Raw genomic sequence first — 27,389 nt, 5'->3', positions numbered from 1 at the left:
GAGAAGGGCCCCGCCTCGGAACGAACGGCTTCAGAACTGGCCCGCGTTATACGGTGTGGCCGGCGCTCTCGGGTCGGGGACCCCAGGACGGTCCCTCTGGGCGCGCGAGGCGCATCGATTCGGAATTTCCTTTGTGCACAAGGACACGCGCCTCAACAGAGCATTTTGCTTGTCAAACCCCGTCTGACTCCGCCGACGGCGCCGCCTCAGCTCTGCCGACCCCCGAAGGACACCGACCGACCCCCCGTCGGAGGAACACCACCGGAGCAACAGGGACCCTCATTGCTGTTTATCCGCTCACCCGCCGCACGCTAAGGGTCCCGCGTGACTGATAAATCGGGCGACTGTCCCCGCGTTACAGACCAGGCAGGGGGGTCTCCGAGAGGCTCAGGACAAGGCGCCGAGTACCCGGCAACGCCGGTGTTTAACCCAACCGTGTCCGACTTTTCTCTCTCTGATGCGACCACGTCCTCGCCCGAAGCTCCTATTCTAAAACTTCTTGTCCAGGAAGTGGAGATCCGGGACGCCCAGTCATCCGGGCAGCCCCGCCCCGTCTCCCACCCGCCGCACCACAGCTGCCCCCGCCGCGCTCGCCCGCGCGCAGCCCCTCACCCCACCCGCCGGCTCTCGGGCCCCGAGGCAAGCCGCGCCCTCCGCACTGGGGGTTCCGGCCGCTGCAGGCAGCCGCAGACGGACGGCTCGGCTCCGCGCTCCGGTCCTGCGGCCCCGCGTACGCCCCCCTCGCAGCGCCCTTGAGGGCGGCGTCTGCACCCGCCGCGGGGGCCGCTTCCGGGAAGAAGCCCGCGGGGCCGGGCGCGAGCCGGGGTCTCAGCACCCGCACTGCGCGAGCTCGGCAGGCGCCGGCCCAGGCCCGAGGAGCCTCCCTTCACGGCGAGTCTCCACCGCCCGCGTCCCGACCGCGAGCGAGGCGGAGGCAGGATGGGAGCGGCTCTCGCCCGCACCGTTTCGTACGGGTTTAGTTCCCTGAAACCGGGGCTAACGGTCGGACCCTCGAGTCCAGCGCTCGGGCCGGACGCGCTCGGCCGTGACGAACGCGACACCGCGGCACCAAGTCCACCCCCATCGCGGGGACAGTTCCGGCTGCCCCTTCCGGAACCTTCGTCGTCCCCGCGGGAGGTCCGCGCCCCGCCGCCCGCTCTGCCCCGCCGCCCGCCGCCGCTCGGAGGGTCTCTGCAGCCGGACCCCCGAGCCGCCGGACCCCCGAGCCGCCTCCCGCGCGAGCAGCCGGCGGTCGCTCTTCACGACCGGCTCGCTGCACTGGGCTCGGCCCCGCTCTCGCAAGTGCCCAAATTCGCGTCTCAGCTGAGGCCGGATACACCGCGCCTCACTTGGGCCTTCCGCTCGCGGAGGACCTCGCGGAGGACCAGGAGGGAGAACCGCCCGCCCACCCCGAGCCGGTGCTTCGCGGAACCGCAGCCTCCCCGCACCGGCTGGACCCGCCGGCCCGGCCCCGCCTCCCGCCTGCCCGTCTCCGCTTCTCGCGGCTGCGCAAGCACCGCCCACAGCCCCGCCCCAGCCCCGCCCCGAGGCCGGCCGGGCGGTTGGGGCGGGCCGCAGCCGTCCCTTCCCCGTCGCGCGCGCCATGACGATCACCTACAGCTGTGTCGCTAACGGCCGCGCGGTCCTCGCCGAGCTGGCCCTGACCGGCGGCTCCTATCAGGTACCCCCGTGTCCGGACCTCCGCCCCGGCGGCTCCCGCCTCTTCGAGGGAGGTGCCTGCCGGGCCCGCCCCTCACCACGGCGCGCGGCCGGGCGACCCGGAGCGGGCGGTGGAGGCTACAGGCCCCGCCCCGCGCGACGCCGGCCTGTGGGAGCAGCGGGAGCCGCGAGCGGCGGATCCGCAACGCGGGGCCGCACGTGCGCCGCCCAGCGGTCGGGGTGGGTGGTGCAAGCGGCCCGCAGGCGACGATGCCAGTCCCGCGCGGTTGCAGTTGAGGCGGCGCGTCAACAGTTCGTGTCCCCCGCGTCCGCAGACAGTTGTGGGACGGCTGGTAGCTGCATAGTCCAGGGTGGGAGCTGCGGGAGAGGCGGCCCCGAGGAACGGGCGGGACCCGGAGTGGCGCCGGGTTGAGCTGGCGGTGGGGTTAGGACCGAGGCCGGACGCCGCTGTCGCACGGCGTGAAAGCCCTGCTCGGGGCGGGACGGGGCGGGGCTGCGGCGGCCCGTGGATCCCGCACGGTTACTGGGGCTGCGGCTCAGCGGCCGCGTGAGGCAGGACGGCCGAAGCGGGAGAGGGAAGTGACTCCGTGCGCGTGGAACGGGGTGCTGCGTGCGGGGCCGCGGGAGCCTCAGGGCGGCGGGGCGCAGGCTCGCGTGTGCGGCGGCGGAGGATGAGCTCGGGAAAGCCGAGACGCTGACGGCGCGGGGCCCGGGGCGGCCGCAGGGTCGGAGCGTCTCTGGAGAACCTGCTCGGTTATGACGTGGGGGGAGGGCTGGAGGGGGAGAGCCGCTGGGACGGCGTCCTCACGGTCACGCGGCCGGGACGGCGTCCTCACGGTCACGCAGCCGGGACCGCGTCCTCACGGTCACGCAGCCGGGACCGCGTCCTCACGGTCACGCGGCCGGGACCGCGCCCTCGCAGTTGCGGAGGGAGATCTCGGGCCCGGGGAAGGCCGGCGGGGTCCGGAGGAGGTGAGGGGTGCAAGGGGACAGAGGACGCCGGGGACAGTTGAATTCTGCTGCCCGCTGAAGTGGCCAGTCTGTGTCTGTCCTGCACGTCCGTTCCCGAAGGTTTAGGTCGCGCTCAGAGGGGCACGGCCGGCGGCTGAAGCCGGTGGAAGAGCGCAGAGAAGCCGGAGTGCGGGGAGAAGACGCCCCCGAAGCAGAGACTGTCAGGAGAGGACCGAGAGGGGCGACCTAGACCAGAGCCGCGGCGTCCCGGACGCCCAGAGCAGAGTCCCGAGAACGTGCCCCGAAGCAGCTGAACGAGAGCTAAAAGGGGCTCGTTGGCTCGACGGGAGATGGTCGCCTGAGGCGCCTGGGTGGCTGCGCCGTCGCCTCGGGATCGAGGCCCGCGTCGGGCTCCCTGCTCGGTCTGAGTCGGCTCCCCCCTCTCTCTCCCCCTGCTCGCTCGCTCGCTCACTCACTCTCTCGCTCTCAAATAAAATAAAAATCTTTAAAAAAAAAAAAAAAAGTTGATTGGCGGCTTGCAGGCAGCCGTCGGGAAGCAGCGGTCGAGGCAGAGGCCGGAACGCTTGAGGCAGGAGATGAGGACGGCAGGAGGGAGACGTCAGACGTTCCAGAAACGTAGACAGCGAGTGAGACGGGGTGAAAGCCGAGGCCGAGCCTCTCCAGGAGGGGCCTGGGGCTTCCGAACGGGAAGGCGTCCGGCGCGAGCGGCCGCTGGGGAGCCTGGGACGGGAGTTCCCGCCCGGCCCGGGTCCTGCTCTTGCGTCGCGGGATCGAGCCCTACGTCGGGCTTCGCGCTCGGGCCTCGCGCTCGGGCCGCAGGTCCTCCGGCTCCGGCCCCTCCAGCGCGTGTGCCTTCGCGCGCTGCCTCTCGGAGAAGCGGGGAGAGGGAGAGCGAGGGCTTGTGAGAGCCGCACGTGGGGCTCCCGGCTCAGGGGGGCGTCCGCCCGGGTTTCCCTCCCTCGGCCCCTGCACCCACCCTGAAGCACCGGCGCTTGCTCTCTCGCTCTCTGAAACAAATAATTCTTCTAGAAAAAGGAGGGCGGGGAGGAATGTGGCTCTTCGGATCTTCCTAGGTAACCTTCCTGTCCCTTTCACACTCCTAAGGTAAATTAATAGGACTCCTGAAAACTCCCCATATTTGAGATATTCTGGGTAATCGTCAACACCTTGCACATTTCCCCCCAGAGAAGGAGCCTTACAAGAAACAGAAATAAGGGACCCCGACAATTATTTGTTTTATAGAAAGAAATCCGTGAATAATATTGAATAAAAACTTTTATCTTAAAATGGAGAGAGAAGAATGCTGAAGAAAAAAGAGGGTGGGAAGGGGAGGGGAATGCTCAGGTTATTCAGAGAAAGCTGAATATTTTTTTTTTTCTGAATAAGATTCGGTTTTATTCTAGAGAGAGAGCATGTACACGGGAGGGACAAAGGGGGAAAGAAAATCTCAAGCAGACTCCCCACTGAGCATGGAACCCCCACCCCACCCAACACAGAGCTCAATCTCATGACCCTGAGATCGTGACCTGAGTCAAAATCAAAACTTGGACACTTAACCATGAGCCACCAGGCACCCCCAGGACTGAATACTTTTAATCCATTAACATTTTTAGGTATAGTTTCAGTGACCAAGGTCACTGAAAAGATGTTTGATTAGATAGCACTACCCAGCCTTAAAGCCACATGTCAGATGTGACTCAAGATTGATTAGTGTAACCTGTATTTGCACATATATAACTATACACACAAGTATATTTGTGTAATTTTCATATTTTCCTTCAGATTCAAATGACTTTCATAACTTGCTTCTTACCACACATTATGACTAACCACCCATTAGTTCTAGTGAACACTTGGTCTTTAATAAACCATTCAGACCATGGGTAAATTTATTTATTTATTTTTTAATATTTTATTTATTTATTTGACAGGCAGAGATTACAAGTAGGCTGAGAGGCAGGCAGAGAGAGAGAGAGGAGGAAGCAGGCTCCCTGCTGAGCAGAGAGCCCGATGTGGGGCTCGATCCCAGGACCCTGGGACCATGACCTGAGCCGAAGGCAGAGGCTTTAACCCACTGAGCCACCCAGGCGCCCCACCATGGGTAAATTTAGAGAGAAGAATAATTAAAGACACTATGGTGTTCCACAAAGTAAATGCTGATCATTTATTTTTAGGAAGCAGTGGCGACCGTGCTTAAACTAGTGCTTCTTAGAGCAGAGCCAAAGACCATAATGCAGATGGGAAGGTAAGGTCTATTCTCATAGAAGTCAGCTTGCTTTTTAACAATAGTAATGACATTAGGGAAGATAAGGTCAGTTGCACATGCTCTCGAACCCTCAGAAAGGAGAACTGTATGTAAAAGTGTAAGATCAAATGAGAGTGATTAACACCAAATTCAAAGTAGTGGTTACCTCTCCAAAGGGAAGGGAGAAGAAATGAAGTGGGGGAAGGGTATCCATGGGACATGAATCGTATCTATAACATTTTAAACAATTGGTAGGTCTAAAGTATTCTTGTTGTCTTATTCTCCAAACTGTTTTTAGTATACCCAAAATATTTCATTAATGAAAAAGGAAATTTCCACTTGAGAAATCTTTAATAAGACCACTTTAAGCTACACTTGTGACGTTACAAGGTATGGCCTAAACCAATCTTGACACCATTTTACTAGTAAAACACCAGGTGGGAAATAAGAGCATTTATTACTTCTGGACTCATCCTTTTTTTAAGAGCAGGTTTGTTTTAACCTTTATGTTGTAAAATAGGACAAAATACAAAAACTCATCAAGCGAAAGTATAGCTTTATGAAGCTTTACAAGGGAGTCTCCCCACCAACTACCACCTCAGCCAAAAATACGGACTAGTGCCAGCCATCCCCAAAACCCCAAAATCCCCACCATGTGCCCCGTCCCATCCACAGCTGTCACTTACCTTGGGTCTTCATCGCCTCATCACCTAAACATGCAGCCTCAGGTACAACAGATCCTGCCTGGTTTTTTTTGGGGGGTGTGTGTGGGGTTTTTTTTGTTTGGTTGGGGGTTTTTTGGGTGTTTTTGTTTTTGTTTTTGTTTTTGTTTTTGACAGATAGAGATCACAAGTAGGCAGGCAGACAGAGAGAGAGGGGGAAGCAGGCTCCCCGCTGAGCAGAGAGCCCAATGCAGGGCTCGATCCCAGGACCCTGAGATCATGACCTGAGCCAAAGGCAGCAGTTTAACCCACTGAGCCACCCAGGCGCCCCCACATTTTATTTTTTTTATTAACTTTTCATTGAAGTACACAAATCATAAAGGGGTCCCCCAGGTACCCCTACCAAGGCCATTTTAAATACAGATAAATAAATGAATAGAGTTTTCTCTTGACTGCATTTTATTTTATTGATGACATCCTAAATACATATTCTAATTTTATAGTTTTTATTTAACATAATTTAATCTTTCATATATATGAAAGCTTTTTTAGTTCTCATTATAAAAAGTTATCTACAGAGCTTGTATACTACTGAGAGCTTGAAAATAGAATCTCTGTAAGGGTACTTAATTTCTTCAATGTTATCATGTAAATTAATGTATTCTTTTCAAAGCTTTGTCTACCATACTCTCTTTATTGATGGAATCACTTACCTATGTGCTACAGACAATGCCTTGGATACCATAACACCATCTGCATTTCTTAAAAACGTAAGTAATTTCTTATACTACTTTAAGGACTTTCTCAGTGATTGAAATTATGAGGTCTCTGTTTTATAGTGTGTTAGTAAGAGTGTCAATAACTAAAAGCAGATGATTTGTCTATAAAGCTATTAATGACCTTCAGAGATTTCTTACCCTTATCCTTCATCTGCCCTGTTTCCACACTTCTCCCAACCCTAAAGCAAGGTCTGCAAAGACTGCCCACACAGATCCATTAGACTCTCTCTTTGTATTTATCTTGTTCTTTCAAACTAAGAGAGAAATTAAACTTTACTAATATTTATTTTACCATTTCAAGAGCATGTGTATTGAATTTACAAATGGGGTGCCTGGGTGGCTCAGTTGGTTAAGCATCCAACTCTTGATTTTGGCTCAGGTCATGATCTCAGGGTTATGGGATCAAGCCTCACATCAAGACTCCCCTGCTCAGCGGGGAGTCTTCTTGGGATTCTCTCTGTGTCCCTCCCCCTCAATCATGCATGCTCTCTCTAAAATAAGGAAATAGATCTTTCCTAAAATAAAAAATAAGTAAAAAACGTTAATGGAAAAAATCAGTCAGCAACACTATAGTGACTAACAGATATTCTCTAGTCAAATTCATGAAATGTGCATATATTTAATTAGTATACTGTCTTGCTTTAACAACTCAAACTGTAACCACATATAGAATCAAGGATTATAAGGACTAATACTGAAATTCACTCTTCAGATATACCTCAATAACTGTTAGAGTGTAGATGCTAACCACTGTTAGCGATTTAAGTGACTATTTAAAATTATCCAAATTTTCCTCCCTCTCTCCTATTACGACAAAACACTTGAACTTGACCACCTTCCTAAAACCAGGTAGCAAATTGATAACCACATACATTTTACCACCGTTGCTTGGGAATGCAACACTGAGTACAAACAATTGCAAGAATTCCTTCTTGAGATCTTGAAATGTCCTATGACAACCATAAGCATTTGGAAAAAGAAAAAAAAAAACCATAAGGGTTTGAAAGATAGTACCATTCCGCAGGGATTGTTTCTTCATCGTTGAATGGCTTTGGAGTGGGGGAGGAGGAAGGCGAGATGAAAAAAACGTACTTAGAAAACATCATGGACTCCTTCTTTGTGTGCCGGAGGTGAGCACCTGCTCTTGCTTTCGAGCCCGCAGGCATACCAAAGACTCAAGAGTGGGATTTGCAGCCCCACTGCCTGAGCCTGTGATCTGTGCGAGAGCCGCAGAGAAGACCGGGCAAGCACAGGTCTCGTACATAGAGCATCTTCGATTGGAAAGGACTCCCGTCCTTTTTGGAAAGGACCAAAAAGCTAGAAATGGTGTGGCAATAGAATGTTCTTTTACCTTACATTTCTGCCAGACTCTGCTTCAAATAAACATTTGCTCTGTGATTCGCCAGTTGAAATTATCTATATAGGTTAAATATTTCCATTAATGTCCCCAGGTTAGTGATACTTTTCTGAGAAATCCTTTGATGTCGCAAGAACATTTTTCTCCTTCAAATGCAGTTGCTGCAGATTTTCAACAAGTATTAGGAAAGTATATGGTATGTAACCTCCAACTGTACTCCTTTTTTTTTTTAAGATTTTATTTATTTATTTGGCAGAAATTACAAGTAGGCAGAGAGGCAGGCAGAGAAAGAGGGGGACGCAGGCTCCCCGCTGAGCAGAGAGCCCGATGCAGGGCTCGATCCCAGGACCCTGAGATCATGACCTGAGCCGAAGGTAGAGGCTTCACCCACTGAGCCACCCAGGCACCCCTCCAGCTGTACTCAACATTGTATGAAAGCTGACGGAACAGTTTGGAATTAGGAGATAAGAGCTGTAAAGATGAGTGAGAATTGGGAATTTCTATCTTTATATAATGATAAAGAATGACATCCTTGATACATGGATAAGTGGATAAAGCAAGAGAGAGAAAGTTTGTACGGTATACTATTATTTGTTTACCATTCTTATTTGCAACCATTTAAGAAAGAGAGAATAAATACAAATAAGTGTTTTTGTTTGGTTATAGTGGAAAAAAGGGATGACAGCAAGAAAAGGATAAACCACAAACATTTTAATCGTTGCCTATTTAGGGATAGGGGACAAGAATAGAAACTAGGCCTCCCTGAATGAAACTTGTTTTGGAGATTTCACTTTGGAACCATAAAAATATTTTACATAATTATTAAATACTACTAAGTATTTAAATAGTTGTCCTCAGAGTGAAATAAGATAGTCACAAAAGAACAAATACTGTGTGGTTCCACTTACATGAAATACCTAAACTAGTCAGATTTATAGAGACGAAAAGTAGAATGGTTGTTGATAGAGCCTGGGGGAAAAGGATGAGGAGGAATTAGTGTTTAATGGGTACAGAGTTTCAGTTTGGGAAGATGGAAAATGTTCCAGAGATGGTGGGGGTGGGGTGGTAATTGTACAACAATGTGAATATACTCAATGCCACTGAGCTAAACAGTTAAAAATCATTATAATTATAAACTTTGTTATGTATATCTTACCATAATTTTTTAATTTTAAAAAGTGATCCTGAAAACTCAAAAGAAAAAAAAAAAGAACCTAATTGTGTATTGAGCTGATGGCTTGAAAGACAGTGAAAATTTATTTCAAGTGACTTTAAAACACTATAATTTGATTGTGTATTCCTAGTGAGATTATACCCTAATGATAGAAGAACTAAAAATAAATCTTAAAGTATTTATTTTCAAGTACCACATTGTTAGTGATAACATTGGTGTTGCTATTCTAAAATTGGTTTATATAGATCTTATTACTTTGTGTAATCATGTTAATGTCATTAGGAATCAAGATTTTCAGCAAGAGTTGCAAATATAAAGTCAAAGAATTAAGTGAAACCTTCTAATCCTAAACTTTAATTGAAAATTAAATATTTTTTAAAAGAAAATCAAATTGTGAAAATTTTTAATTGAAAATTAAATACTGATTTTTTTTCTTTTTTTTTTAAAGATTTTATTTTTAAGTAATCTCTACACCCAATGTAGGGCTCAGACCCATGACCCCTAAGATCAAGAGTTACATCCTCTACCAACTAAGCCAGACAGGCACCCCAAGAATTTTTTCATTGAAGTATTTTCTAGCCTACCTACTGCAAAACATTAGAAATAACGAGCAACCCAGGAACAATGTGCCCTCTTAGCATCTAGATTATAGTCTCTAAATACCATTTTACACGAGAAGAACCAGGCCTGACTGCAGATATCAGGGAGGAAACATGTAAGCCAGAAGTACTTTATCATACCAGAAACAAGGAAGCTACCAAAGTTCACTGTGCTCATGTCAAAAGGCTTTAGGAACCAACTTAAAGACACTGGTCAGTGATGGAATAACTTGAACATAGAAAAGAATAGTAACTGCAGTGGGTTGTAACACGTCAAATGTCTTAAATTCCATGAGTTCTAGATACTATCAAAGACAAAATAATTCCTCACCAGTCCACTCTGGAAGATACTAAGGATCTATCTTATCACTCTAGAAACCAATAAATAAAAGACTCAATCTGTTCTGACTTTCCTAGTTGAACTGTACCTCAAAGAAAACAAGTAGTTGGTAGGGAAAAGGTTTTTTTTGGTCTTTATAGACATATTCCAGCTAATAAACAAAGAAGAGGTGATAAATTTCACTATTTTATAATTGCTGATGAAATCATGGACCTGAGCAGTCATCATCAATGACTAAAAAAATTAGGTGAAAAGCTGATGAAGAACTTCATAACAGATGAAATGGGCTCAAGACACCCAAACCCACTGATTATTCCTAAGGTCACAGTAAGGGAGATGATCAATCTTTAGTTATGTTTCCTATGTTATACAATGAGTAGTATACAGCACACGTCTGTGTGGGCAAGTATGCTTGACCAAAACATCAAACCTGAATAGGACCAAGCCTTTATACCCAACTACCAGTTTACAGAAAATAGATCAGGGACCACATTAAATGATACCACATCAGTGCAATCAGCAAAATCCAGAATATGAGAAAATCTACAAGACAAAGAATCTAATTTCTTCAACAAATAAATTGAAACAGTGAAAAAGTTAAGGAAAACTCATAGATTAAAAGAGACACATATCCACTAAATGTGGACTTTGGCCTCTGAATCAACAAAACAAACGTTAAAAAAAAACTAAAAACTATGATTTGTTTTTTATAAATTTGTACCCAAACTGGATGTTTGATGATATTAAGGAATTTTTGTAGATGTGATAATGATGTGGTTTTTGTTTTTTGTTTTTTGGTTTTTTTTTTTAAGAAAAATGAGGTCATATCTTTTAGAGATGTAAGCTGAGGTGTTTACAGATTAAAATAATATACTGTCTGGGATTTGCTTTGAAATAGTACATTTGGGGAAGGGGGAATCAGTACAGATGAAACAAGATTGACTGTGTTGTTATTAGGTGATGGGTACATAGGGATTGATTATACTGTTCACTCTGCATTTGTGTTTGTTTGAAACTTTCCATAATAAAATATTCTAAGTATACCTTTTTAGTTTTCTATTGTAAATCTTACAAATCAGTAGCCTAAAACAGCACACACTTACCATCTGATAGTTCATGTGGGTCAGGAATCCAGACCTCACTTAACAGTTTCTCCCCTCAGAGTCTCCCAAAGCTGTGCTGAGCGTTATCAGCCAAGCTGTACTCTCATCTGGGAGCTCGAGAAGATTCGGCTTCCAGGCTCATTTAGAACCTGTTGCAGGATTCATTTCCTTAAAGGATGCAGCTTTTTGCTGGCTGTTGGCCAGGGGACACCCTCAGGTCCTAGAGACTGATCATAGTTCGTGCCGCTTTGCCAGTCGTAATATGGCTGCTTCCTTCTCAAGGGCACCAGAGGAGTCTCCCTACACCAGTTTACTAAATTTTATATGGGACATAGTCACAGGAGTGACACCCCATCATCTTTGCTATTAGTTAGAAACAAGTCATACTTGTGGGGGGAGGTTTCAAGAATGTGATGCATTGGGTTTCCCATAGGCTGTGTCCACCACAATGCCTGAAAAATAACTAAGGATAGATGCTTTTATAGTAAATTCATAAATTTTCTTATGAATAATTCTGCAGATTCAACACAGCCAAAATATATTATTGACATAGCTCCCTGAAAACTAGTTACCATATGAAAATATGCACATTTCGAGCAGTTAACACACCTGACATCAAAGAAATTTGTTTAACATTTATAAACTAAGGTAAGCATTAAATCTGTAGAAAATTTTGTAAAACTTGTTGAATTTCTAAAAAAAAAAGTTGAATTTCTTACACAGTAGTTAACAAAATAAAAATAGTTTGGAGAGATTTAAATATGTTTGTGTGTAAATGTGTGTAGAAGCTGAATGCCAATGAATGGACTATGAATACATTATCTTAACAAAATTTAAATGATTCCCTCGGGTTAAAAAAGATGAAGCATTTTTTAAAAGGAGAGAAAGAGAAAAAAGGAACAAAAAGAAAAAAGACGAACCGTTCATCTGAACTTGATTATATCTGCAAAGACATTATATCCCGGGAAGGTCACATTCCTAGCCAACTGGTGTGAGGAATTGCACATATCTTCGGGTGAGGGACACAGTTCAACTAGCAGCCTCTTCTTTCTACACTTACCTAGCGAGCCCCTCCCAGAGCATCAGCTGTAAATCGCATGCTCCAGTAACCAGCAAGATCAGAGTTCTGTTTAAGGTGGATTTGAGGGGCACCTGTATGGCTCAGGTCATGATCTCAGGGTCCTGGGATTGAACTCTGAGTCGGTCTCCCTGCTCAGTGGAGTCTGCTTCTCCCTCTCCCTTTGTCCCTCTCCCTGCTCATGCTCGCTTGTTCGCTCGCTCTCTCTCTCACCCTCTCTCAAATAAATAAAATATTTTTTAAAAGGTAAATTTGATAACTTGCCAAAGAGCAGAGGTTTTTAATATTTTTTAGTTTAAAAATAAGGCTTATTAATAAGGTAAAATAACACAAAATATATAAGGCAAAATATGTCTTCAACAAGCTCAATCAAATCCCCTGAAGTGAGCATTCTTTTTTTTTTTAAGACTTATTTATTTGACAGAGAGATCACAAGTAGGCAGAGAGAGAGGGGGAAGCAGAGTCCCCGCTGAGCAGAGAGCCCAATGCGGGGCTCGATCCCAGGACCCCGAGATCATGACCTGAGCCGAGGGCAGAGGCCCAAACCACTGAGCCACACAGGTGCCCCTGAAGTGAGCATTCTTAACAGACAGCCTAATGTGTAACCTTCCAGAATTATTTATATATAAATATGCATATAGATAAATATATAATAAATGTATGAGAATATACATTTTATATGCATATGTTTATAATATATATAACATATGTTTATATATAACTTTTAAATTCACAGAACTGAGGTCATTAATGCAGTGGGTTAAAGGCTTAATCTCTGGAGCTTGACTGTCCTTGTTTGGCTGTGTAACAATTTGGATACCTTATTACTTTCAGTCTCAGTTTTGTTTTGTTTCATTTTAATTTTTTTTAATTTAATTTAATTTTAATCTTTTTTTAAATTTTAAGTGCACTCCACACCCAATGCGGGGTTTGAACTCAAGACCCTGAGATCAAGAGTCAAGCACTCTAGCAACTGCACGAGTCAAGCACCCCTCAGTTTTCTTCTTTAGAAGTTAAAAGATGACAAAAATACTACTTTATCAGGTGGTTTGGGAATTAAGTGAGTTAATATGTGTGAAGTGATTAATACAGTACCTGGCACATATTAAGGGCCCAATAAGCTATGATTTGATATTGTTTTGCAGCTACGGCTTACTTTTTTAATATAACACTCTCTTGTAGAGATCATTTTTGTTAATATGGATAAAATGGAAGATATAAAGAGGAACAAAGGACAAGAACAATGAAAGGAAAACAGTAACAATTATGGTAAATATTAGTCCAACTATATCAATAACCATGTTAAAAATTGACGGTCTAAAAAAAAATAATGGTCTAAATACAGTTCATTATTGCTCTTAACTAGGGACACAGATTTTCAGGTTAGGTCAAGAGAATGAGAAGACAAACCACAGACTGGAAAAAAATACTTACACGTCCTGGGATCGAGTCCCGCATTGGGCTCTCTGCTCAGCGGGGAGCCTGCTTCCCTCTCTCTCTCTCTCTGCCTGCCTCTCTGTCTACTGGTGATCTCTGTCTGTCAAATAAACAAATAAAATCTTTAAAAAAAAAAAAAAGACACATCTGATAAAACTACAGACTGGGAGAAAATATTTGCAAAAGATACATCTGTTATCCAAAATACATAAAGAACTCTGAAAACTCAACAATTAGATGATAAACAAGCTGATAAAAAAATGGGCCAAGGGGAACACCTGGCTGGCTCAGTTGGTAGAGCATGCGACTTATGATCTTGAGGTTGTGGGTTTGAGCTGGATGTTGGATGCAGAGGTTACTTTAAAAAATGAAGTCTTGGGGTGCCTGGGTGGCTCAGTGGGTTAAGCCTCTGCCTTCGGCTTAGGTCGTGATCTCAGGGTCCTGGGATCGAGGCCCGCATCGGGCTCTCTGCTCAGAGGGGAGCCTGCTTCCTCCTCTTTCTCTCTGCCTGCCTCTCTGCCTACTTGTGATCTCTCTCTTTGTCAAATAAATAAATAAAATCTTTTTTAAAGTAAATAAATAAATAATAAAGTCTTAAAAAATAAATGGGCCACTGAGCTGAACAGATGCCTCCAAAGAAGATGTACAGACAGCAAGTAAACATGAAAAGATGGTCACATCCTGCATCATTAGGGGATCGCCAATCGAAGCGATGGTAAGATAGCCTACACACATACAGAAAGGCCGAAATTCACCCTGGGCCAGCACCTGGTGCAGACTGGGAGCTCACACTCGCTGCTGGTGGGATGCAAACTGGAACAGTCACTGTGGAAGACAGTTTGGCAGTTTCTTAGAAAACTAAACACACTCTTACCTTGCGCTCCGACAGTCACAACCCTGCTCTTCACACAAAAACTTGCATGCACGTGTTAGAGCAGCTTTACTGATAATTGCCAAGACATGGAAGAGCCAAGATTGTCCTTCTGTAGGTGAATGGGTAAACTGTGGTACATCCAAACAACTGGCTTATTCAACACTAAAAATAAATGAGCAAGGAAGCCATGAAGAGATATGGGGGAATCTTCAGTGCATATTAATAAGTGAAAAAAGCCAATATGAAAAGGCTACTTGGTTCTAACTGTGTGACCTTCTGGAAAAGACAAAGCTACGGTGACAGGAAAAAGACCAATTGTTGCTAGGGCTTAGGGAGAAGGGAGGCATGAATCAGTGCAGCACGTCATTTTTAGAGCAGAAAAAAGATAAGGTCACATCCGTTTATATAATCTTCAAAGGCGAATCAATAAAGTAAACCATTGGGGTGCCTGGGTGGCTCAGAGGGTTGAGGCTCTGCGTTCTGTTCGAGTTATGATCTCTCAGGGTCCTGGGATGGAGCCCCACATCAGGCTCTCTGCTTGGCAGGAAGCCTGCTTTCCCCCTTTCTCTCTGCCTGCCTCTCTGCCTACTTGTGTTCTCTGTCTATGACAAAGAAATAAATAAAATCTTTTTAAAAAAGTAAATCATTGTCAAATAGGGCAGTGAAACTGTTCTGTGTGATACTGTAATGGAGAACACCTGTCATTACACATTTGTCCACACAAGGGAATGTACAGCGCCACAGCGCCAGCAGTGAATGGTGAGGTAAACCACGGACTTCGGGTGATGAGAAGACATCAGCGGAGGCTCATCCGTAGCAGCGAATGCCCCGCTGTAGTGTGGGAAGTTCATAGGGAGCTGGGGGCAGGGGGTGGATGGGATAACAATAGGTGAGGACTCTGCTTTCCACTCAATTTTACTGTGACCGTAAAACATATTTCTAAAAAACTATATAAATATATAACTTTTTTAAAAAAGGCTTCCACCACTGATTGTATACATTGAAATATCGATCTCCCGTCCAACCCCCAGACCCTTTTCTCAGCAAGATTAAGGTGGGACAATCTGAAGCTTGGTTGATTCCTCATGCTGAAAAGCAAGTGAAATGTACTTTTGACACTTTTGTTCAATTTGTACAATATATTGTAATAGATTTCATTTATAGAAAATAATATTTGTATTATCTTTCACTTCTGTGTAGATGAAATACAATAAAAATCAAGACGATACCCCGATATCTACACTGAGGAGTCAAGTAACTGACGTAAAAAATATTATGTCCCAAAATATTGATGAAATTTTGGAAAGCGAAAACAGATTGAGTATCTTCACTGATAGAACCAATGATCTCCAGACAACTGTAAGTGATGCCCACCTGTCTTGGTATCCAAGTAGTGCTCAAAACGAACAGCCAAAAGCAAGTACATATCAGGGATACTGTAAGATCATCCTATGTTGCCAAATTATGGCTTTATCAAAAAATTATTGGAATGCAACTAAAATTTCTTTAATTATAAAAAAATGAAAATTAAAAGCCCATTAAACTAGTAAGTAGTTATCGGCATAACAGATGCATTTCATTTTTTTTTTAGATTTTATTTATTTATTTGACAGACAGAGATCACAAGTAGGCAGAGAAGCAGGCAGAGAGAGAGGAGGAAGCAGGCTCCCTGCTGAGCAGAGAGCCCAATGTGGGGCTCGATCCCAAGACCCTGAGATCATGACCCGAGCCAAAGGCAGAGGCTTTAACCCACTGAACCACCCAGCCACCCCAACAAATGCATTTCTTACATTAAGACGTGCACGGGTTAGTCAACAAATAATTTGCAAGGGAAGTAGACTTTACCAAAAAATGGGTTGAGGAGGTGTATCAATTGCAGTGTATGGTCCTTATTTGGTATTTGACTCAAATTATAAAAATGAAAATTTGCAACTTCATAAGATAATTAGATATTTGAACTCTGACCGGATATTAGGTAACATTAAGGAGTATCATTAATTCTTAGGTGTGATAATGATATTGTGCTTTAAAGAGTCCTTACTTATTAGAGATACATATTAAAATATCTCGAGTGAATTTATGTAATGTCTGAGATTAGCTTCAGAATAGTTCAGGAGTAGAATGGGGTATAAAGAAAACAAAATTGTCCATAAATGGGTGACTGTTAAAACTGGATGTTGAAGGTGCCTGGGTGGCTCAGTCGGTTGAGTGTCTGACTTGGGATCAGGTCATAATCCTGGAGTCCTGGAATTGAGCCCCAAGTCAGGCTCCCTGCTCAGGGGGAAGTCTGCTTCCCCCTCTCCCTCAGCACCCCTCCCCAGCTCATGCTCTCTCTCTCTCTTTCAAATAAATAAATAAAACCTTAAAAAAAAAAAAACACCTGGATGTCAAGTATATAGAGTTCATTATGCCATTCTGTCAACTTTTGCATATGTTCAAAATTCTCTATTAGCAAATACTTTTAAGGCAATCAATAAGGGTTGAATACCTTAGAGCATTTTAAAATTTAATTTTATAGATATTTTTGAGAAACACAGCCACCATGTAAAACAAAATATACACATACTTTCTACTCACCAAGTCCTATCAATTCTACCTCCTAAATCTTTTTTATTATTGGTCTCACTTTTTCACTTTTAGAAACAACTTAAGATATTGTTTACATAAAATAATATTCACCCAGGGGCGCCTGGGTGGCTCAGTGGGTTAAGCCTCTGCCTTCGGCTCGGGTCATGATCCCAGGGTCCTGGAATCGAGTCCCGCATCGGGGTCTCTGCTCTGCAGGGAGCCTGCTTCCTCCTCTCTCTGCCTGTCTCTCTGCCTACTTGTGATCTCTGTCAGAGAAATAAAGAAAAAATCTAAAAATAATAATAATAATATTCACCCACTTTAAGCAGTTTGATGAACTGTGGTACCTGTGTACAATTGTGTAACCACAGTCAAGTTATAGCTCTTTCATCTTAAAATCTTCCTGTCCGTTGCAGTTGACCCTCCCTGACCCCTGACCCCAGCCTACCACTGATCTTTCTGTCGCTATAGCGTTGTCTTTTCTAGAATTTCATATAAATAAAATTATAAAATACACGTTTTGCTTGGCTTCTTGACTTACTAATAGTTTTCTGATATTCATGTTTTTGTGTGTTAATATATTATTCCTTTTCATTGCTGGATAATAACCCATGGAATGGCTAAATTCCACTTCCTGCCCATCCCAGTGCCACTCACTGTATCACTCCATGCTCTATTATTTCTTGTCTATTGTCTTCCCTCTATTTAATCATTCTCCCTATTTTTATTTTTTTAATTTTTTAAAAAGATTTTATTAATTTATTTATTTGACAGACAGAGATCACAGGTAGGCAGAGAGGCAGGCAGAGAGAGAGAAGGAAACAGGCTCCCTGCTGAGCAGAGAGCCCAACGTGGGACTCGATCCCAGGACCCGAGCCGAAGGCAGAGGCTTTAACCCACTGAGCCCCCCGGCGCCCCTCGCTCTCCCTATTTTTAGTTTGATTCTATTCCAGTCATCCTCCACCCCGAAACTATTCTTTAAAAATGCGTATCATGGTTTCCTTTCCTAAACAACAGTTTTTTATTTTGGCGTAGTTCCAATAGTTTGTTTGCTTTGGTTTCCTTGTCTAAGGAGACATATCCATAAATAGGTTGTTAAAGCTAATATCCAAGAAATTATTGCTTATGGTTGTTGTTGTTGTTGTTGTTAGGAGTTTTATGGTTTCAGGTCTCCCATTTAGATCTTTAATCCATTTTGAGTGTGTGGTGTAAGACAGTGGTTCAGTTTCATTCTTTTGAATATAGTCCAAAATGAGTAAGGGAATAAAAATACGTTTAAAAAAAAAAAACTCCTTCCTTTCCCCAGGTTATAAAGATATTCATATTGTTTCCTGAAAGTTTTAAATCCTGTTTCTTAAACATGGATTTTTTTTAAAGATTTTATTTATTTATTTATTTGAGAGAGACAGAGATAGCAACAGAAATGCCGAGAGCAGGAGCAGGCAGAAGTAGGCTCTGCACTGAGCAGGGAGCAAGACTCAGGGCTCGATCCCAGGACCCTGGAAGATGCTTAACTGACTGAGCCACCCAGGTGCCCCTTAAACATGGATCTTTAAAATACCTGGAATTTTATTTTTGCACATAGTATGAGATAGTAATCAAAATTTTATTATTTTCTGTTCGAAAAACCAGTTTGCCCAAACACCATTTATTGACTAGCTCAGCCGTTCCTCTTTGGTTTGTAATGCCGACCCTACCATATTTCACGTTTTCATCCTTTTAATTTATATGTAAGTATTCTACTGGTCTATTTCTTTATCCTTGGACTAGTACTATACTGTTTTAGTTACTATGGTTTTATACTATGGTTTTTATAAGTTTTATAAGAAGCCTTAATATCTTATAGGGCAAGTTACTTTCTACTTTGGGAAAATTGTGTGGGCAAGTCTTACTCTCTCTTTCAGCAAATTTTAGAACCTACATCTCAGGTTACACACACACAAATTGTTGGGGTGCTAGCTGGAATTACATTAATATGGGGAGGATTGACATCTTTAAAATAGTGTTGTCCCACCTCTGGACATGCTATGTGTCTTCATTTTTCTAGGTCTCTTTCAAAAGCTTTTTTTGATTAATAGAAACATAATGCATTTTTATATTCTGCCTTTGTATCCTAAATCTTAGTGAAATTTTTCATGATAGTATTGTTTATCTAGGGATTTTTTTTGCATTTTCTACATTGAAATTTTATCATATATAAATAATGACTGTATTTTTTCCTTTCCAATATACATACTTTTTAAGATTTTATTTTTAAGTAATTTCTATACGCAACACAGCCCTCGAACTCACAACCCCAAGATCAACAGTCATATGCCTTACCAACTGAGCCAGCTAGATTCCATTTATTTACTTACTTACTTACTTATTTTTTATTTTGCTTGTCTTCCTATGTTAGCTAGCAATGCCAGGAAAATGATGAATAGAAATGGTGACACCTGAAATACTTATTTTGTTCTCAATTTAAAATGATTATTTCTAATGCTTCCCAATGAAGTATTACATTTACATTCAGATTTTGATATTTTGTAACAAGTTATACAACTTCATTTCTATTCCTCATATGCCAAGAAATTTTATCATGAAAGGGGGTTGAATTGTATCAAATGCTATTTTTACATTGAGATTATTTTTCTTCTTAAACTTGTTAATATGATACGTTGCACATTAAACGTGTGTGTTGTAGGATTCAGTTTTATAATTTTACCTTTGTGGACTCAAAAGACTCTCTCAGTGTATAAAAGCTGTATACTATATGCCATGTGAGGCTGTATTCTTATATAATTTTTATAATCTATCTTGTGCCTATGGTTGGTTTAATTTCCTCCTTCCTAAACTCCTATTTTTTTTTCCAATTTATTTATTTTCAGAAAAACAGTATTCATTATTTTTTCACCACACCCAGTGCTCCATGCAAGCCGTGCCCTCTATAATACCACCACCTGGTACCCCAACCTCCCACCCCCCCACCAATTCAAACCCCTCAGATTGTTTTTCAGAGTCCATAAACTCCTAATTTTTTAATCAAGTATTTTTTTTTATCTTTTCAATTTAATTCTGTTTGAAACTTGATGATTTCTAATCTTTTTGCTTCTAGTTCTTCCCAATGCCTGTAGCCACATGTAAGGTTCTTTTCTGGACAATATTCTGAAACCTGGTTATTTCTTTGCTTCTGCGCCCTCATGCCTCCCTCTCAATTTAAAGACAAGTACCTTGAAGCCATAAGGCTTGGGTAGGTACCTTATTATACCCTTAATCTTCTCTCTATTGCAGGGCAGAATCTTTTTTTTTTTTTTTCAAAATTTTTTATTCTTTGAGAGAGAGAGTAAGCGAGACGGAGAAGGAGCTAGGGGAGGAGCAGAGGGAGAATCAGACTCCCTGCCTACACGGGAACCCCAGGACTCCAGGATCATGACCTGAGCTGAAGGCAGATGCTTATCTGACTGAGCCACCCAGGCGCCCCAGAACCTTTTTTTTTTCTAATTGAGGTAAAATTAGTATTTTAAAGTATATAATTCAGTGGCATTTAATACATTCATAAAGTGTATACCCAACACCTTACTAGTTCCAAAACATTTTCGTCCCCCAAAACGAAGCCTCATACCCACTCATCAGTTATTCCCCAGCACCTAGGAACCACTAATTTGCTTTCTGTCTCTATGGATTTACCTATTCTGGCTATCTCATGTAAACAAAATCATACGATCTATTGTTGTGTCTGGCTTCTTTCATTTAGCGTGTTCTCAAGCTTCATCCATGTTACAGCATACACCAGTAATCCATTCCTTTCTGTGGCTGAGTAATATTCCACTGTACAGAGACGTCTCTACATGTTTATCCAGTTGTTGCCAGTTGGTGAGCATTTGGGTTGTTTCTGCCTTTTGGCTATTGTAATACTGCCCCAAACATTCGTGTATAAACTTCTGTTTGAAAACTTTTCAATTCCTCTGTGTATATACATAGGAGTGGAATTGCTAGGTCATATGGTAATTCTGTGTTAACTTTTTGAGGTGACTTCCAAACTATTTTCCACGGTGGTTGAACCTAGTAGTGTAAGAGGGTACCCCAAAGTACCTACCAGTAGTTTAAGAGGGTTCCAATTTCTCCACATCCTCTCCAACAATTTTTTTTTAATTACAGCCATCCTACTGGGTATGAACTAGCATCTCATTTTTTTTTATTAGCATCTCGTTTTGATTTCCATTTCCTCAATGACTAATGATGTTGAGCATCTTTTCACATGCTTATTGGCCATTTATAGATCTTCTTTGAAGAAACTCTATTCAAGCCTTTGCCCAATTTTGAATAGGTTTCTGTTTTTTTGTTTTTGAGGAGGGGCAGAATCTTAAGGGACATTTGTCATTAACCACCTTTTCAATCTTATTTCCTACTGTTTGGGCGAAGAAAACATCAGCTTATCACAGTGTTTCAGTGTTCCACATTTCGGCACCCTCTCTATTCCTTTTTCATTTCTTCTTGCAAATCGGTCATTTGGTACCTTGATAAATGCAGTCAGAAACAAGAACTCACACCACTACCATTCTGTCTTCCAACAGTTTCTTCCAAAGTGAGACTCAATAGGCAATTTGTTCACCTTCCAAGTTGTCATAGGAGATACAAAACTATCAGATATTTTATTCTGAAGAGCATAGGTCTTTATCTTTCCAGCCCCAAACAGCAGTTTCTTCACAGTTTACCAACCCTGGTTAAACCAATGCCACATGTTTCAGATTCTTGTAATAACATCTCATCCGACCAACTGAAATATTAGAGAAACACTAGCTGTACCAACATACGTCAGCTTTCAGTGTTTTAACTAAACGGAGGTTTATTTCTTGGTTGTATAACAGTCTAAGACAGGTTTTTGGTGGGCATACTTTCACATGGTAATCCAGGAACCCAAGATTTTCCCATTTCGTGACTCTGCCGTTGCCTTGGAGCTTGGCGTCTTTCAGTTTCCGGTAGCAGATGGTTAACCAGAGAGCGGAGGGAGCACATTCACTTACGTCCACTTCAGCCCCAAAGTGAGACCCATCACTTCTACCCACAACCTACTGGTAAGAATTAGTCTGATAGTTTGCCTCAGTGCAAGAGGCAGAGAGGGATGCAGCATAGGGTGGGGGGAGGAGCCTGAGAAATGTGGCCTGTGATCGGAGTGACAGTTGCCAGCAACAATTCCACATGATAGAAGGGAGTCAAGGCTTCTGTGGATAGTTGGTTGTCTTTGTCCCATCTGCCCTAAGGAAATTCTGAAGGAAGTTTTTTGGTAGTTGGAAAATTACCTAAGAGAAAAAGTTTGAGTTTCAGCAAAAAATTAAAGAGCGGAGAAAGCGGTTAAGGTTTAGGTAACAGTAAATCACCATTGACTGCAGTACAAGTGGTGAGAAGTGCTTGGATTCTGAATATACTTTGAAGATGCCACAAATTGGAATTGCGGACAGACTGAATGTGTGGTGAGAAAGAGCTGAGGAGTCCCAAGTTTTGAGCTTAGTTAACAGGAAGGAGGAGAATTCAGTATAGTTCCATTGCCTCATGTAAGCCCAGAGTTTAGCCTGCTGTACTGATGAACAGTGAAATCCTAAGCCCCGGATGACAGAAGCCACATCTTCACCCTCCCAAATACGGAGGAGCTGCACCATAAGTGCAATTTTTCACTGCTCTTCTAGTTCCTGCAACAGGCCTTACATTCTTCCAAATTCAGCTATGAATTTCCGTTTGCTTGTTATATTTTATCTAGCACTTCTGAGTAGTAACAGTGGCAGGAGGATTGAGGGGTTACCTAATCCACCATATCGCTAGATCTTTTAATTTCTCATTAAATTATGTCTTTTTTTAAAAAAAGATTTTACTTATTCATTTGAGAGAGACAGAGCACAAGCAGGGGCAGAGGCAGTGTGAGAGGGAGAAGCAGACACCCCCCCAAGCAAAGAGCCCAACTCGGGGCTTAATCCCAGGACCCAGAGAATGATCTGAGCCGAGGTAGACGCTCAACCATGTGAGCCATCCGGGCCCCCAGATTACATGTCTTTCTTTTGGGGAAAGTGGCAACATCTAAACACTATGAAAATATGGCCCCCCCAAAAAGTTTTAAGAGATTCTATTTCACCCAGTGGCCTTTTCCAAATTTCACTTTTATGCATGCCTGATTACATGAAAAAAAATTACTTTCTCTTTGAAGCCAACTGAATAGAAGTAGCTCAATAAAATATTTGACTAAAGTATTTTAGTTTTTCTCACAATATTTTCACACAGCACATAATCATTCTCACTAAAACCTCTATTTTAGGGCGCCTAGGTGGCTCAGTGGGTTGAGCCTCTGCCTTCGGCTCGGGTCATGATCCCGGGGTCCTGGGATCGAGTCCTGCATCGGGCTCTCTACTCAGCGGAGAGCCTGTTTCCCTTCCTCTCTCTCTGCCTACTTGTGATCTCTGTCAAATAAATAAATAAAATCTTTTTTTAAAACAAACAAACAAATAAATAAATAATAAAACCTCTATTTTAACAAAATTGGTTCTCTTTTCTCTTGATCTTTATGTAAAAGACTCTACTGCATGTTCTTGGGAAACAGATTTGGCTTTTTAATAAAAACTAGGCCCATAAGCTTTCTCTCAGTCAGTCTATAGGTAAATACGGGTCATGAATTATAATTTGGCTGATTAAACAGGTCCATTTATTTTGGTATACTCTCAAAACTCTAATAAATTGATAGGTGAAGCAGTAATTAGGGATTTTAATGTATAAAACAATGTATAAAATGTATAATGTGTAATAATAATACATGTATAATATATAAAAAACAAGAAAGGGTGCCTGGGGGGCTCAGTCAATTAAGCTTCTCTTTGATTTCGGCTCAGGTTTCAGTCCCAGGGTGGTGGGATTGAGTCCAATGACAGACTCCACACTCTGCCAGAGTCTGCTTGGGATTCTTTCCCGATTTCTCTCCCTCTGCCCCTTCCCCTGCTCACACTCTCTACGATAAAATAAATAAGTTCAAAAAACAAAAAAAGAAAAAATAGGAAGAAAAGGAAAAAGAGAAAAGGGGCGCCTGGGTGGCTCAGTAGGTTGAGCCTCTGCCTTTGGCTTGGGTCATGATCCCAGGGTCCTGGGATCGAGTCCCGCATCGGGTTCTCTGCTCGGCAGGGAGCCTGCTTCCTCCCCCCTCTCTCTGCCTGCTTGTGATCTCTGTCAAATAAATAAATAAAATCTAAAAAAGAAAAGAAACAAGAGAAAAGACAACAGGTAAGAAATGTCAACAATTTTGGAAGCTAGAAATGGATTATGAGTCCTCGTTAGCAAGTTTGTAGAGAAGACATTAAGACGCAAGCCGATCCGGGTCATAGAACCTGGGAAGGGCTCAGACAGTGGAGAACCTGGTACTCATAAGCGTAGACCCGCAGTGTCAGTCTGAGAAGACGAGACCGGGTATAAAGGCTCTCAAAGGAACGTGTCATCTGCAGGGCCTTCCCCACGTTTTACAGCCACATTGCTGCTTCTCCCTACCCCTGACAAAGGATAATAAATATTATTTCAAGACAATACCAGAGAGGCTCTAAACTCAGACACCACGTGCAGTTGAGGCCAGAGTGACCAGCATATAAAAGACAGATGGATTAAGTGAAAAACCTGATCTTGAATATCTGTATTTTGAATATGGTGACCATTCCCCAATCTCTGTCTACAGAAAAGTAACAGAAGGTAATACATCCTCGAAACAAGGATAAAAAAAAAAACACATAAAAGCTTACTCATAGGACAAAAGACATCTTTTGGAAATAAAAACAATAGTAAAAATTTAAAATTGAATGGAATTATTATAATATAAAGTCGAGATACTCTCTCAGAAAGGAGAGCAAAGAAAGAGGAAAGATAAGGAAAACAGTAAATCAGTCTGCGAGATCCAACATCTGAATAACAGGAATTTCAGGGGCACCTGGATGGCTCAGTGGGTTAAGCCTCTGCCTTTGGTTCAGGTCATCATCTCAGGGTCCTGGGATCAAGCCCCACATCGGGCTCTCTTCTCAGCGGGGAGCCTGCCCTTCCCTCTTACTCTGCCTGCCTCTCTGCCTGCTTGTGCGCTCTCTCTCTCTCGGTCAAATAAATAAATAAATCTTAAAAGAAAAAAAATAATGGGAGTTTCAGAAAAAGAACATGAAGGAATCAAAGGAGAGGAAATCAGAGTAATACAAGAAACATTCCTAGAACTAAGTAACATGAGTTTCCAGATTGAATGAACAAAACAAGGACCATAGCTGGGTATGTAATCCTGAAATTAAAGAACATCGAAAAGGAAGAGAGATTTTAAACGTTTTCAGAGAGAAAACACAAAGGCTTGGTCCTTAGAATAGCACCACATTTCTCAATAGTTATGTACAGGTGCTGAAAAGTAGAAGAATGTTCTGTGTGAGGCACTGTTGGTAATGTAGCAGTGAGTGAAGCATACCAAAACCTCTGCCTTCATGAAGCTTACTTTCTTTTTTTTTTCTCTAAAGATTTTATTTATTTGACAGACAGAGATCACAAGCAGGCAGAGAGGCAGGCAGAGAGAGAGAGAGGGGGAAGCAGGCTCCCCGCTGAGCAGAGAGCCCAATGCGGGACTCGATCCCAGGACCCTGAGATCATGACCTGAGCTGAAGGCAGCGGCTTAACCCACTGAGCCACCCAGGCGCCCTGAAGCTTACTTTCTTGACAATAAGTAAAATTTGCACAATGTGGGGCACCAGGGTGACTCAGTCAGGGAGCATCCGACTCTTGATATCGGTAGTTCCAGTTACGATCTTAGGGTCGTGGGCTCGAGCTCCGTGTCAGGCTCCATGATGAGAGCAGAGCCTGCTTAAGATTCTCCCTCCCCCTCTAAAAAAAAAGATAAAAAATAAAAATTTATATAATGCTAGATAAGAGATAAGTACTCTAGAGAAAAATAATGTATTGAAGGGAAATATTATTTTTCTGGATGGAGAGGGAGTAGCAATGACTTTAATTAATTAACTTTTTGAGAGAGAGTAAGTGAGCAGGGACAGGGAGAGGGCGCAGGACAATCTCAAGCCGACTCCGTGCGGAGCGCAGAGCCCCACGCGGGGCTTCATCTCATAAGCCTGAGATCATGACCTGAGCTGAAATCACGAGTTGGCTGCTTAACCAACGAGCTACCCAGGCTCACCATGGGGAGTAGAGATTTTAAATAGGGTTGTTAGGGATTTAAGTGAAATCATGAAGTGAAGATGAGGAAACTGAAGCTCAAAGAGTGAGTAACCTGGTCGAGGTAGGTCATGGACTTAACAAAGCCTGCACAAGCGCAGCTGAACACAGTAGGGAGGGCGTCTGGAATCTTGGTGCATCAATCGTACTGTAAAAGCTGTTCACGCTTACTGAGACTCTGAGACTGGTCAAAACCAAGCTCAGTCTGTGCTTTCAGACAGCTCTGAGGAGGACTGGGGTGTGCCCATGAATCCACATACAGAAAAAACGTGATGTTTGTATTCATTTTTATTTCAGGCCAAAGAATCCCAAAAAACGAGTCAGGCTCTTAGGAGGATGTGGTGGAAACACTTCAGAAAAGTCATCATCATCACTGTGGTCATTCTCCTCTCCATCATCATCATTCTTCTAAGTACGAATGTGATACCCACCTGACCCCTTTCCTCCCCGGACCAGCAATTACCAATAAATGGTCACGTGTAAACAGAGGAGTCCATGACCAGCGATTACGAAAGTATCCTCTGGTGCAGGAAGACTGCAGGAAGCGGGGCTTGGACGTCCTTCCTCGTCCCTCGTCCCTGCTGCGGTCCCATTTGTTGTTCCCACTTCCAGCGGCTTCCCAGCCTCTTGTCCCTTTGTCAAGACGAGGAGCACAAACCGTGGAATCACATCACTGAAGCTTAACCCTCCACTCAGCCACATACCAGCTGGGGGACTCTGGACCAGTTATTTAACCTGTGCCCTTGTCTCCTCATCTGTGAAATGGAGCTGATAGCAATACTGCAGAGCATTATATCTACCACGTAGTCAGCGCTGAGCGTTAACTATGACTTCCTGGGGAAAAAAATGATTGCGTTTGTGGCATTAAATCTCTATTATTTTACTTCTTAGGAAAAAAAGGACTGTGAACTTCTAATTTCCTTAGGAGTCTTAACATGAGTACACAGTCCAGAAACAGACATTCATCTCTTCTCCATATTCTTTCATTGAAATGACAGCTCAACCCATTGTTTTATACTAGACATTTCCTTGGATAAAAATTTTTAAATTACAAAGGTGTATTATTTCCCTAGGGAGTCACAAGTCCTATTTTACCACCCTAACAGCCGTTGTCTTTCCCCACATGATATACTTCATCCAATAACCTCAAATCACTAAGATTTCTAACAACCAAAGCATCTAACTTCACTTTGCAGTTGTTAACACTTCATGAGTTGTATCTCCTAAGTAGGAACTTGAAGTGTGAAGTTGGTTTTAAAAATCACTTGTTGGGGGGGCACCTGGGTATCTCATTCATTAAGTGTCTGCTTGGGTCATGATCCCAGG

The 27,389-nt window shown here is 43.4% G+C and overlaps 1 protein-coding gene across 3 annotated transcripts; it reads left to right on the top strand.

The window, feature by feature from the left end:
* The first annotated feature begins 1,578 nt into the window (after positions 1 to 1,578).
* On the top strand, positions 1,579 to 27,389 carry LOC122889295 (vesicle-associated membrane protein 8-like). 3 transcript variants are annotated; one of them, XM_044224339.1, is made up of 5 exons: positions 1,579 to 1,681; positions 4,827 to 4,897; positions 6,233 to 6,329; positions 15,501 to 15,659; positions 26,361 to 27,389. In XM_044224339.1, the coding sequence occupies exons 1-5, from the start codon at positions 1,604 to 1,606 to the stop codon at positions 26,496 to 26,498; spliced, it is 543 nt and encodes a 180-aa protein (XP_044080274.1). In that variant the 5' UTR covers positions 1,579 to 1,603; the 3' UTR covers positions 26,499 to 27,389. The 3 variants fall into 3 exon arrangements, 2 of the variants coding, with proteins under 2 accessions (XP_044080274.1, XP_044080275.1); XM_044224340.1 differs by lacking the exon at positions 15,501 to 15,659; XR_006380869.1 differs by lacking the exons at positions 1,579 to 1,681; positions 4,827 to 4,897; positions 15,501 to 15,659; positions 26,361 to 27,389 and adding an exon at positions 7,363 to 7,983 and having other exon boundaries at positions 6,075 to 6,329.

This window comes from Neovison vison, chromosome 11 (genome assembly GCF_020171115.1).
Source record: "Neovison vison isolate M4711 chromosome 11, ASM_NN_V1, whole genome shotgun sequence".
NCBI lineage: Eukaryota > Metazoa > Chordata > Mammalia > Carnivora > Mustelidae > Neogale > Neogale vison.
The sequence above is the reverse complement of the archived record's forward strand: the minus strand, read 5'-3'. Positions and strand labels throughout refer to the sequence as shown.

Bases quoted from the DNA above. Each gene is read 5' to 3' on its own strand.
- LOC122889295 (XM_044224339.1), top strand. From the start codon at position 1,604: ATGACGATCACCTACAGCTGTGTCGCTAACGGCCGCGCGGTCCTCGCC. The intron at 1,682-4,826 runs GTACCCCCGTGT...ATTTATTTTTAG, and splicing joins TGACCGGCGGCTCCTATCAG to GAAGCAGTGGCGACCGTGCT. The intron at 15,660-26,360 runs GTAAGTGATGCC...TTTTTATTTCAG, and splicing joins CCAATGATCTCCAGACAACT to GCCAAAGAATCCCAAAAAAC.